Consider the following 12,830-nt stretch of genomic DNA (forward strand, 5'->3'; position numbering starts at 1 on the left):
TTTGCGGGGGAACCTTAATGGTTGATATTGTCCACCTACAATCAGCTCATGTCTCTAAAACTTCAATAAAAATTTGTAGGAAGTACATCTGTAGTTCGGTGACTGCTTGCCTAGTAATATCTAAAACAGAAATGACAAACATATGTCCTACTTTATTCAACAAGAAGAAAAAGGTCTAATAATAGTCGTTGTGCCTAATTTTTCGTATAATCCAAGATCGGCGTTGATGTTCTTTGATTCTTAAGAACATCTTTTTCTTCTCAGAGTCTCCCATGAACCACTCTAGTGCATCCAATTTAGTATCATCATCCATATCAACTATGGCATCAATTGCACTAGAACATTGATCCCATAGTGGGTCTTCCATTCGGCTCCTCGCTTCTTCAATCTTGTTCCTTGATTCCATTGCCACTGCAAATCTGTCAACCGATCCTTTCAATCCAGTCATTTTAGTTGTTAAACCTCCAACCATTGAGCGATTACGCTTCTTAGTCTGAGGAAGTTTTTCTGCACTAGAATGTGACGTTGGAGATGTTTCAGAAGTAGCTGGTACTGCAGACTCGTCAAGGGAAGGAAAATCATGCAACTGTCCATTTTCTCCTAACAAAGGATCTTGTTGCTCTTGCTGAAGTGGTACACCGTTACTTGCATTCGCATCATCAGTAGCACTAGTTACAATTGCCATCCTCCTACTTGTGGCTGTTTTGTTTCCAAGCACCTCAACCCACTCTAGTAATTTTGGCATAGGTTTCCCCATGTAGCTCTTCAACTGTGAGTGGACCTTCGGAAACAAACACATATTGTTCAACTATGTTTTTCCCAACTTAATTGATAAAGAAATATAATGAATAAAATATTAAATATTAATGAATCTCTCGAGGGTTTATGAAGCAACTAGCAACCTACAATGTCTTTGTGGGTAATGAAAACTTCAAGTCATATCCAATATAAAAACAAAATAGCTCCCCTATTTATATTTCTAACAGTCGAAAACCATAATGAACAAGGCTACTAGCTATGCAGAACTTCGTGACAAAAAGCAGCATACACAAAGTGGACACTAGAGGACAAAAGTACTAGCTATGCAGAACTTCATGACAAAAAACAGCATGCACATAGTGGACACTAAAGGACAGCTAGCAACTGCATAAAAGCAGTCTTTTATGTTCTTCCAATAAAAAAACGTACAATATCTTTTTGAGGGTAAACATATATAATGTACAAAATAGAACAATGTAACAATTCTACAAAGAATTTCACAGTTGAAGTTACCTTCAGAGCCTCTTCCCAAACAATGGGATTTGCATCCATAGTTTGAGATTCCGGGTTATAGCCAAAACCGCTGAAACTCATCAACTTGTAATATGCATCTTTAAATTTTGACATTGTCTTCAGCCTATTTTGCACATGCACCTTGGTAATTTCCTTATGAGCTATCTTGTTCACCTCTGAGATGACACCATTGATTGTGTAATCCTTCCACCCGTTCCCTGCTTTGAGGCCCGGGTGCAAATGTTCCTGTAAAACACTTAACATACATGCATCCATAGAATTGGACCAAAATATTTTCCTAGACCCCTGCATGTCGCATTGCACCCCATATTATGTCTCCGTCTGTGACTCCATTATGTTAAGAAAATTTTCCCAAGATATATAATTGAAATTTATGTAATAAAAATATATCAACTAGAAGAAACATAGGAAACCACAAAATAAATAATCGTTATTCCAAAGTCACAACTAAGTTTTCATGTCCTCCCAAGATAAATCAAATCATAATGTTCTACATAATTGAAACATGCAACAAAGAAAAAAGACAGTCCAAAACTAAAGCATTTGCTCAAGGATGACGATAATCATAGTCTTTCCACATAGTTTGAGCAAGATTTTCTCTAAACCCAGTCCACTCATCACTAGATCTCATTGCTGTAATGTCCTGTCCTTGAGTGCCAACATTATTACCGTCTTCAGGAAGATCCGACCATTCTTGCCCAATATCACCTGGATTTTTATCTCGAATGATATTATGAAGAATAGAACAAGCTATTATCAATTTGATTTGTGTATCCACGCTATAAAAAGGGGCATGCCTCAAGTAAGCAAAACACTTTTTTAAAAGTCCAAACGTCCTTCCGATCACATTACGCAAAGATGAGTGTCGGTAGTTATATAGTTCTTTATATGTTGCTGGTATACGTGTGTGTTCGGACAAATGATATCTTGTTCCACGATAAGGAATCAAGAAGCCTTTAACATGTGGAAAACCGGCATCACCTACGTAATATTTGCCTACAAACACGAATGTATTAACACGTTAGATGCGTTTTTTATTTTTTTTAAATCAAACTAATAATTATAAATAAAAACTGATTTGAACTCATTTTACCCTCTGGAACTGTTAACTTGTCACTTGAGTGCGTGACAGCTGCTCTCAACAACCTACTGTCATGAGCGGATCCTTCCCACCCAGCTAACACATACGTGATCATCATATCGAACAAGCAAGCCATAAGAACATTATGGCTAATGTCACTCTTTCTGTTGCGATAAGCATCTTGCTCTTCTATTGGTACTAAAGCTGGTATGTGTGTGGCATCAATAGCACCAACACAATTCTACAAAGAAGAGTTCTAGATTAAATATCCAAAATAAATTGGACCATATAGAAGAAGACATTATATTTGTTTCTACAAATCTACCTGAAAGTATCTCATGGCCCAAGGTTGTGTTCTACTACCCATATTCGGAGAATAATTTGCATGAGCAGGCCTCACTACTTCTTTTCCAAGTTTTAAAACAGCTCACAAGACATTATGAAAATGTCGATGATACGTTTCCGATGATCTTATAACATCAAAAGCGCCCTGCCTTATTTTGGTGTCATGGCCAAGAACGAAAAGGAACATTGCCACTTGTTCTTTAACTCCAACCCACCTACTAGGACTCAACCCCTTCAAGACTAGTCGTTCACACAATCTATGAAAAACAATTGTATTCATTCGCAACATGTTGTGACACTGACGATCACTATTCGTGTATAACCTCTCAAGATATCGATTTCTCTCCACATCGCAATTTATAGATGGTGCTCTATCTACATCTAAATATGTGAGTGCCCTCTCGCAAATAAAGTACACAACAATTATGCACACGTAAGCTGCAACCTCGAACTCATCATCCATATTCCTACACTATTAACTAGTTTAAACGAATTGAAAATAAAATTTTTAAATTTGAAGCCTAAACAAAGTAGAAAACAACATTAACAATGGACATGTAACAATGTCTAAAACAACACTAGTACGTAGAAACTATGTGTTTGGAAGTGGTGTTGTTGAAAAAACCACACAAACAACAGTAAGGGCATACAAGCATAACTTAGCATAATTTGTATGAAGTGAAAATCAAATCTTTTTTTACCAACAATGCTTACAAGATGAAAAAATGCGTGCATATGTAAACGAAGCAATAATATTTGGCCAAAAAATGACCATCAAATATCTCAAATATACATAACTATTAAGCCAATTCAAAATTTAATTATAAAAATCTCACTGTACACATACATTAGAATGAGAATGAGACAATTGAAACCCAAATAAACAAAATAGTAAAAGAAGAAAGATGGATACATACCAGAAAAAATATATGGCTTCTGAGAATGAACAAGAATATGTGAGTTTGAGCGAGAGTTGGAGAATATATATAGTGTAGGGCCCCCGAGATCTTTAGGGGAGTGGTAGATTTTTGGCGGGCGAGTGAAATATTTTTGGCGCTTGAGAGATCTAATTTTGAGTGCGAGATTTGCGAGTGGATTAGAAAGAAGAGTCCGATTCCATAGTCCATCATTCTATCGGATTAACAGGGGTCTCTCTAAGACTTGATGAAAGGAGTTGGAGTCTGTTTAGAATTCAATTCTATTGGATTCCAGGCCTCCCAAACAGGCCAAAAGTGGGTGGTCCACTAAGAATTCTATTTAATTCGCTTCTCAAGTCCGATTCCTGGCAAACAAATGCACTACAAGTGCAATCAACGTACATAGCCATCATCGTCTTTCCGACACTACCAGTCACTCCAACTACAGCAGTGCCATGAAAGCTATTCCGGGCGTAAATAGCCATTTTCTCAAGGGCAATCAACGTAGTGTCGGCATCTTCCTCTTCCAATTTCACAAACCCCTATCCCAATTGTCACAGACCCTATTCCCAATCACTCCCACACCCTTTCGCATACAATTAAGGAGTGATGAAGGCGTGACCGTCAAAGTTCTCGCCGACACATTGCGAAAAACCATTGATTGGTTACCGGAGGGAGGAATTATTGTTCTTTGGGTTTGAGGAGAGATCTAGTGTCTGTCTGAGATAGTTCCAAGAGAACCCCATTTGATCAGTTCGTCGTTCACAGCTTCTGCTATCTCAGAAGCACTCCAAAGTGCAAGAGTGGGAAATGGAGCTCAGCTTCTGCTATCTCAGCTTCTACTATACGGGAGAAACATTTTTCCCCCATTCATAGTGGGAAATAATTTTATAATTTGATAATTTTTTGCTAATGGGATAAACTCAAATTCGATGCTAAATTTTGGGGGGCTCAAACGCGCTCCCAACGACTCTATTTTATCATAAGGGCAAAATTGTCAAAAGATAAAATACAAACATCATTACCGACAAAATTGATGTAATGGGAATGGGGGAACTAAAATGATTTTAAAAATAGAAGATTTAATCAAAACGCTACCAAACTTTGGGGGTTAAGTCAAAATTCTCTTGTTTTTTTTTAGTATGTATTGATTTGAACCACATGACACTTTGACTCAACTGATATTACTAACACAAATACAGAGAGTATATATATATATATACTCAACTGATATACCATGATTTTCATATCATAGTTTATACCATGCCTCACAACTTCAACCATAAGACAAATTAAAACCTAATTTTATGTGGATATGTCCAACAAACCATGGAGATCACCTCAACAAAATTTCATCTCGTTTGATGGTGTTTAACAATGTCAAAAGATGATTGCAAAATTGAATAATTTGGGCTGTTAAAAAAAAATTCAAAGTTGGCAACATTTTTTTAACCATGTCAGAGGTTTCCAAATGAGTCGAATTTTGGTGGAATAATTATCCATAGTTAGTAGATCATATTCACAAAATATTAGTTATTAATTCGTATTGTAAATGAGCGTGATATAAACCATGGTATAAAAAAATCAATCTCCTATATATATATATATATATATATATATATATATATATATATATATATATATATATATATATATATATATATATATATATATACACACTCTTCTTTTCCACTTTCCCTAATCATTATATTTTTAATTTATATTCTCTTTTCATGTTCACCTCTCACATCCTTTTATCTCAATTAATTTTGTAGGTTATTGAAAATTTTTCTTGCAAGTTATGCTTTTGTAATATTCTATGGATCCTTCTTAAATTTGTAAACTCAATGGTTTTGAAGAATGCATGTATATTGAATTTAAAGAAAACAATTGGATTAAAAAAAACACGATATTAACAATGTAACTTCATTTTTAGCACTTAGTTGTTGACTTGAATACCCTTGAGAAAAACCCTAGGTTTGTCCTCATTTTCTCTCAATTTACTTCGCAGGAAATTGGGTATAGGTACACAGACGCAAATTTCTTAAGTTAAAAGAAAATAGCAAACTTTTTTTTTTTTTTTTCCTATATAAAACTGAAATTTGACATCTGTCTCAAATTTTAGACTGACTTTTACAATTTTGACCTTTTTTATTAGTCTCAACTAAAGAAGCCAACTACCAACAAAAAAAAAACTACGAACTAAATTAGTTACCAAAAGAGTAGTGGGTTAATCAAAATAACTAAAATTCATTCGAAATCTACAAAATTCCAATTAAAAGTGAGATGAATTTCTGGAGAGACCAAAACGATATGGAAAACATCAACTTAAAAAACAGAAAAAATATATGTTGATTACAACTAATTTTAATACATCTTTAACAATTTAAAATGCATTTATGATAATTTTGAATAACATGTTTAAGCTTGATGTAATTCAAATTGTGAAATTGTGAAAAGACAAATGATTTTTTTTTTATAAGACAATTGTATTATTTGATTGCAGTACATCTTGGAGCAATACACACGCACCCTTGCCTGATGAGTGACCTCGATTAACACACACACCTAGCACATTAGATTTTTGTATTATTTATTTGTGGAAGAAATTGTCAGTTACAAATGAAAGGGTAAAAAGGAGAAATAAGAAGATTTAAAAACAGTTAATACACCCAAAAAATTACGTGTTGCTAAAATTGGAATAGAATCAAAAGATAATATTGGTCTTTCTTTAGACAAAATACACATTAAAGAAAGTGTCTAGAGCCCAATTTATAGATTTACTTCGTGGGTTATTGAAATTTTTTCTTGCAAGTTCTGCTTTTGTAATATTCTACGGATCCTTCTTAAAAAAATACATGTATATTGAATCTTTAATATATAGAAAAATGTGGGGGTTGAGTAAAGGTGTTTTGGTGTATGTCTCAGGGGCAATTTGGTAATTTATAGATTTTTTTTTCTTTTGAAGGGTAAAATAGTAATTTAATGTTTATAATTTTTTTAAAAACTCAGTAGAGCCCACATAAATACCACGTGCACAGTGGCTAGTTTAAATAAAACAATTGGATAAAAAAACGGTATTAACAATATAACTTCATTTTTATCACTTGTTGATTTGAATACCCTTGGGAAAAACCATGGTCGTCCCTGCCCCCATCTCACAAAAAATTTCGGTAAGTTTGAGCTAACGCTCCCCCCTACAAAATCGATCCTCAGGTTCCTGGCTCCGTCCTGACTCACCCAATACCAATTATCCCATACTATTGATCTCAGGAACCCATATCCTGTTTAGGCAAATCAACTTTTTTTATTTGTTAACATGGGTTAACAGATCCGAGACCATCAATTTTCTAGCATTTTCGAAAACGTGCTAGAATATATGCTCAAATTTTTCCGTAAGGAAGACCATCTATATTTTAGACAGAACTTTGTATAAATGTTTTTTATGATGGCCATATCATATGACCCCACGAGTCGACGTCTCGACGACCCCAAGGCCAATAACTTATTCAAGGGTCCTGTAACCATTTTATATTTCAGAGTGGCCACTCGTTGTTATATTTTAATGTATAGAGATCCATATCCTTCCGAAGGGAATATTCACCTTATTTTTATCTATGAATTTTCACAGATGTTGTCATAGGCTCATAGCAGCCCAGAAGAGATTTTTGATCTTATCCACTGACCAGTGACCTCTAAGCTTCTGAGACGCCAGTAAGTGCATAAAGAGGCCCATCCACAATATTCAAATGCGTCTGCAGCGCAAGTGTGCAACAATTTCCATACAAAATCACCTACCAAGATTTGCCTACAAATTTTTCTGTAAGGCGTCACGTATTAGGAATTTCTCTGAAACAACAACAGGAATTCACCAAATTTAACATCAATCTATTATGTTAAAATCATCAGATCATGACAAATTCAGTGTGATCACTTTTAAAAACAAGAACAACATAATTAAAGAGTCTGGCTATGCAGTAACCGGTTATTGGAATCAAATCCCATCAACCGTTAAAAGTTGTTGGATTGTTTCGGTTACGGATCTCGGCACACACACGGATTTAAGATCTAAATCAACGGTGACTTGTAACAGTTAATGGGATTTGATTGGGATTTGATCCCAGTAACCGGTTACTAGAAAGTCGAATCCATAATTAAAGACGCATTCAGAAGACGTAGAAGTGTTGAATTTCAACAAACATTTTGCTCATATGCAAAATATTGTAAACTTCCATTCTGAGGGCTACCCACAAAAAAAGTGGGTAGGGACATTCTAAGACGGTAAAAAACCATAATATAAAATGTTGATGACATTTTCTTACATAGAAAAGTAATCTGATGAAGATTCTCTTTGATACGCGACGCCCCGACCATGACCTTTTCCACTCTATCCAAATCTAATAGTGTCCTTTCCCTGAAAGTCCACATCCTTATTATGAATGATCATTTTCTTGTTGTCTCTGCTTGCTTCTTCATCAAGTTTATTATCTTTCTTTGTAGATTCCTCTCTCTCCAACTTTCCCTTCATAGCATACCACCATTTTCTTCACAACCTATTTCAACTATCGTAAAAAAAAGTTGATCAGAAACAATGATAGATTTTATAGAGAAAATGAAGAACACCACCAGATGTGAAGAATACATGGAAAAATTAGAGGTTGAACGTCAGAAAATTCAAGTCTTTAATAGGGAGTTACCTCTTTGTCTACAGCTTGTAAACCAAGGTACCCCAATATATATTTCTAGTTATATATTTGTTATTAATTCGTATCTTGTTTCTAACTTGACTTGCCTTTTTGTTGGGTAGCTATTAATATTTGCAAAAGCCAAGTAGGAATGAAGAATGAAGGTGAAGATAGCGAATTTAGAGAAACACCAGTTCTTGAGGAATTTTTCCCAGTAAATCAGTCATTGGTCCCCTCTGTGGAATCAGAACTATCAAATGAGATGAGAGAAAAGAAGATAGATTGGTCAAAATCTGCGCAATTATGGAACCAAGAGTTTACTAATCAAAAGGTAAATTTGCACTACGCGTAAATTAGAACTAGACCATTGTTTATGCTTTATAGTAGTTCGGCTGGTGTAAAGGAGTAAAACTTTACTTATAAACTAAGGTCGTAATAATGAGAAAGTGGTTGCACTCTTCCTTTGGAGAAGAGTTGTCTACGTATTGAGTTTTTTTGGCCATCAATCGTAGTTTCTACTTTTTGTTTATAGTTGTAGGATTGTCCTTTTATTTTCTGCACGAAACCATTACAAAATAATGACCTAATGTAGAACATGGAGCCTATGTTTATTGTTTAATTGTTTTTCGTAAATTCGAGTTTAGTAAAAACAAACTATATTCGTTTTTATTCTTTAAGCCTAATTTACAAGTGTCTAGAAGTCTAGTTTATGAGTTTTAATAGTCTTAGAAGGTTACTATTATGATATAGATAGATTAGGAAAGTGTTTCCTAGTGTTTTAGTAGGTTTCTAAGATGGTTTGATGGAGTTCTTTATGTAAATAGCTTCGTGGACAATAATTGTAATTAATTCTTCAATATTATCAATACACTTATGTTTCAATTTATCTCTTTAATGTTTTAATTAACTTTTAATATTGTTTATGCTCGTCAATTGGTATCATAGCTTGATGGTGTTATAGGGTTGATATCCGGTTTGAAGTTGATTTTAACGTTACAAGGACGTAAATACTAGTTTTCTTATGTTCAAAGTATCTTTGGATTGAAGATTTTTATTGAAGAATTTGTGTCTCACTACCTATAGTGTTGTTACAATCTTTCCTTATTCAAGATCACAATAAAAAGGCAAAGATAGGAATTTTCAATCAATTCCAACTCACTAACTATAGTGCAACCTCTACATTTTCAGAGAGAGATACTTCAATTTTCGTCCAGGCTGTCAGATTTTAACAAAATTCCGAATTTTGAACAAAAAAAAAAGTATGAAAATTTCTCACTTAAATCCATAACAACTTTATATTTGAATTTGTGCTATCAAAACAAAAATATGTGAGCTACAAAACGATCTTTGAGATATTGATTTTGAGTATTATAAATCTCTTCACCATGATTATTATATATAATCGTTTATGGTATGAACAAGATTATTTTGATTATTTTTACAAGTTGTCTCGATTATAAATTGCTTATAGAAAATATTCTAAAACACTTCAAGATTATGAATTTCGTCGTCAAGAAAATATTAGACAACAACGTTATGCATAAAGAGTTGTTGTTGAAGAACAGATGTATGAACCTTGAGTTGCTAAAGAACAGATGTATGCTCAACTGATTGTTGAAGAGAATTAGTTCATTTGCAATGATAAAAAAAAAAGAATCATCATAGATTGCAACAAAAGAACAGAGATAATGACTTTCGACATGAGTAAAAGAGTGATTTTTGAGAGTAGAGCTTATGTTCCTAAAACTCATTTCCATCTCTACTAACATGTAAAAGATGACTTTTAAATGCTTACAATTGTTTCAGTATTAAATCAAATTGTGGAGATCTGAATGACCAAATTGTAGATATTTATTGTGAGGAGAAAAATATTAAAGAAAAGCTTAATGTTGTTAAAGTTTTAGGAGATGATATTGAACAAGATAATGTCAATTGTTGCTAAAGAAGTTGTCAATGTTTTAATCTTGAGCAATTTCGAGGACGAGTTAATTGTCAAAGAGGAGGAGAATATGGATTTTTCCAAATAAATTTATTTGTGAAGAGTGAAGACCCATATTTGAAGTTTTGTGAAAAATTGATTAATGTTCGTGTTTGTCTGTGGAATTTTGAGTCGGATTGTCAAACAAAAATATGGAAGAATCAAGCTATTGTGTATACTTCGCCTTGTTCCAATCGAAGAATTGTCATTCCTATTCATAACTTGAGGGAGAGTTATTCTAAAGAAGGGGAGAATGATGTTGTCATGTAGAACATAGAGCCTATGTTTATTGTCTAATTGTTTTTAGTAAATTCAAATTTACTAAAAACAAACTATATTCGTTTTTATTCTTTAAGCCTAATTTAAAAGTATATAGAAATCTAGTTTATGAGTTCTAATAGTCTTAGAAAGTTACTATTATGATATAGATAGATTAGGAAAGTCTTTCTTAGTGTTTTAGTATGAGTTCTAATAGTCTTAGAAAGTTACTATTATGATATAGATAGATTAGGAGAGTCTTTTTTAGTGTTTTAGTAGGTTTCTAAGATGATTTGATGGAGTTCTCTATAAAAAGAGTTTCATGGACGAAAGTTGTAATAAATTCTTCAATAGTATCAATAAATTTATGTTTCAATTTATCTCTTTAATGTTCTAATGAACTTTTAATATCGTTTCCGCTACGTCATGACCTGTTGAGCTCTTGTTCTCTTTTCCTTCAATGATTGTCGTCCGTTAAACTTGGCCTTTGAGTTGTTTGTCAGTTGAAACCTGTCGGACTTCTTTGTGCTATTAATAAACGGTTACTTTTGGTTGAACTAGCTTTGATACTTAGAGATTGTTTATCGTCTCAATATGTTAGGACTTGTGCTTGACCTATTCATCTATGGAGTTGTCTAGTTAGTAGGTTGTATATTAGACTTATGTTTAGGAACTTATATTGGACACGTGGTATGCATTGATTGGTTGAGAGCGTACTAACACCTGGTGTGAATATGCTATAATGAGTTTAACCAATTTCAATTCGAAATGGTGATTGTGGTTTGAATAAAATGCTTGACCTATTGAACATGCTCTTAGAAGCTATTGATGGATGAAATCAAGGTTTATGCCCAACTGGTCCTTTCACTAATTGGTGTCTCATGTCTGTATTGCTCAGCTAGGATGTTATGAAATTGATTGCCATTACAATTGATTGCCATTACATATGTCTTTCGGTTCTGACTCAGCTGGAATCGTTTATAAGAAACTATTTCATTTGGTTTTTGGCTCACAGGACCAGCCCTCTCAAAGGACAATAGTGACTGAATCAGAGGAAAGGGGAGGTGCATTTCACCCTTTCCACAGAGAAAAAGGTCCCAGAGAAGCACCAGTAGCAACTACACCTAATACCACTACTGCTGAGACAGTTACTGGTAGTGAAGGTGATCAACGACAAGGAGAATCACATAAGAAGGTCAGGCGATCGTGGTCGAATGAGCTACACAGGAAATTCTTAAACGCGCTTCAACAACTTGGTGGTCCTCGTGGTATGTAAGGAGGAACTTTTGTTTGATAAGTCATTTTTTCTAGCTAATCGATCTAAGTTGCATTTTGTGTTCGATATATTTTCAGTTCTCAAGCTAATTGGTGTTCGTATTTGTTCTTGTGTTGGTTTTAGTTGCTACACCCAAACAGATTAAAGAACTGATGCGGGTTGATGGACTTACTAATGATGAAGTCAAAAGTCATTTACAGGTAAGATTAGTTGGATGAATTGCAACATAATACACATAGATTTCACTTAATTTACTATACCTTGTTTTACAGCAGCGGATACCGAGTCCTCTTCTTGCAGATTAATTTACTGATATTTTCCTAATGGATTTTTATTTCAGAAATACCGATTACATACAAAAAGAGCGGTACAACAGTCCCGCCAACGACAATAGGCAAACCCCTCAATTCATTGTAGTAAAAGATCTATTGGTGCCAGCCCAGGAGCGCACTGAAGAGAGACCAGCAACTGGTGAGGCAGCTCAAGTTGTTGCCAATCGAGTCTATGCTCCAGTAGCTGCACGACCTCAATTGCCTTCTGTGGCATGTTCTCCACAACAGAAACAACAGCAGTCCATAACAAGTCCATATTACTCGGAAGGTAGGAGCAGCAATACAGAACACTGCAAGGAAGATGAGGACACAAATTCGGCTCATCCGCCTCATCTTCCTCCACTCACAGCACAACTATTTCTACTTCCATGTCTTAATATATATGTTCATTGACTCAGTGAGACGTCTGTAACAAGAGATGTACATTTTTGACCGACTGAATTGCATAGGGCATATAGTAGTTACAGTAATTAGGATCTTTCTACTACTGTTAATTTGATATTTATGTAAGACAACACAGACTGGACGTGGATTTACATAACCATGGTAATAATTGAAGACAATGCCATTAGATTCAGATTTTGTATTGAAACAACGGAAAACTACCCTGAGAATGTTGTGTAGTACTAGTAAATAGATAATTCACTAAAACAGGCTTGTGGTGC

The 12,830-nt window shown here is 34.4% G+C and overlaps 2 protein-coding genes and 1 pseudogene across 3 annotated transcripts; 1 reads left to right on the plus strand and 2 right to left on the minus strand.

The window, feature by feature from the left end:
* Positions 1–162: 162 nt before the first annotated feature.
* LOC147517709 (uncharacterized) lies at positions 163–1,597 on the minus strand. Its single transcript, XM_086594695.1, has 2 exons — positions 1,273–1,597; positions 163–781 (listed from the first exon to the last, which is right to left on the minus strand). Exons 1-2 carry the CDS (start codon positions 1,582–1,584, stop codon positions 176–178), a joined length of 918 nt encoding a protein of 305 aa, XP_086450821.1. The 5' UTR covers positions 1,585–1,597; the 3' UTR covers positions 163–175.
* Positions 1,598–1,840: 243 nt separating this feature from the next.
* On the minus strand, positions 1,841–2,741 carry LOC147517710 (uncharacterized). Its single transcript, XM_086593681.1, has 3 exons — positions 2,700–2,741; positions 2,387–2,615; positions 1,841–2,001 (listed from the first exon to the last, which is right to left on the minus strand). The coding sequence occupies exons 1-3, from the start codon at positions 2,739–2,741 to the stop codon at positions 1,841–1,843; spliced, it is 432 nt and encodes a 143-aa protein (XP_086449807.1).
* A 5,321-nt stretch (positions 2,742–8,062) lies between these two features.
* On the plus strand, positions 8,063–12,742 carry LOC147517711 (transcription factor HHO3-like; annotated as a pseudogene). The gene is made up of 5 exons (XR_015211538.1): positions 8,063–8,360; positions 8,444–8,652; positions 11,573–11,825; positions 11,957–12,033; positions 12,174–12,742. The product of XR_015211538.1 is annotated as a transcription factor HHO3-like (transcript).
* Positions 12,743–12,830: the final 88 nt, after the last annotated feature.

Source organism: Coptis chinensis, chromosome 2 (assembly GCF_015680905.1).
Source record: "Coptis chinensis isolate HL-2020 chromosome 2, ASM1568090v1, whole genome shotgun sequence".
Classification (NCBI taxonomy): Eukaryota; Viridiplantae; Streptophyta; class Magnoliopsida; order Ranunculales; family Ranunculaceae; genus Coptis; species Coptis chinensis.

Excerpts from the sequence above, each read along its gene's own strand:
- LOC147517709 (XM_086594695.1), bottom strand. The coding sequence starts at position 1,584 with ATGCAGGGGTCTAGGAAAATATTTTGGTCCAATTCTATGGATGCATGT. Across the intron at positions 782-1,272 it reads TTTGGGAAGAGGCTCTGAAG|GTCCACTCACAGTTGAAGAG; the intron begins GTAACTTCAACT and ends TTGTTTCCGAAG.
- LOC147517710 (XM_086593681.1), bottom strand. The coding sequence starts at position 2,741 with ATGGGTAGTAGAACACAACCTTGGGCCATGAGATACTTTCAG. Across the intron at positions 2,616-2,699 it reads GGGCCATGAGATACTTTCAG|AATTGTGTTGGTGCTATTGA; the intron begins GTAGATTTGTAG and ends TCTTCTTTGTAG. Across the intron at positions 2,002-2,386 it reads CAAGTTAACAGTTCCAGAGG|GTGATATTGGGCAAGAATGG; the intron begins GTAAAATGAGTT and ends ATAAAAATCCAG.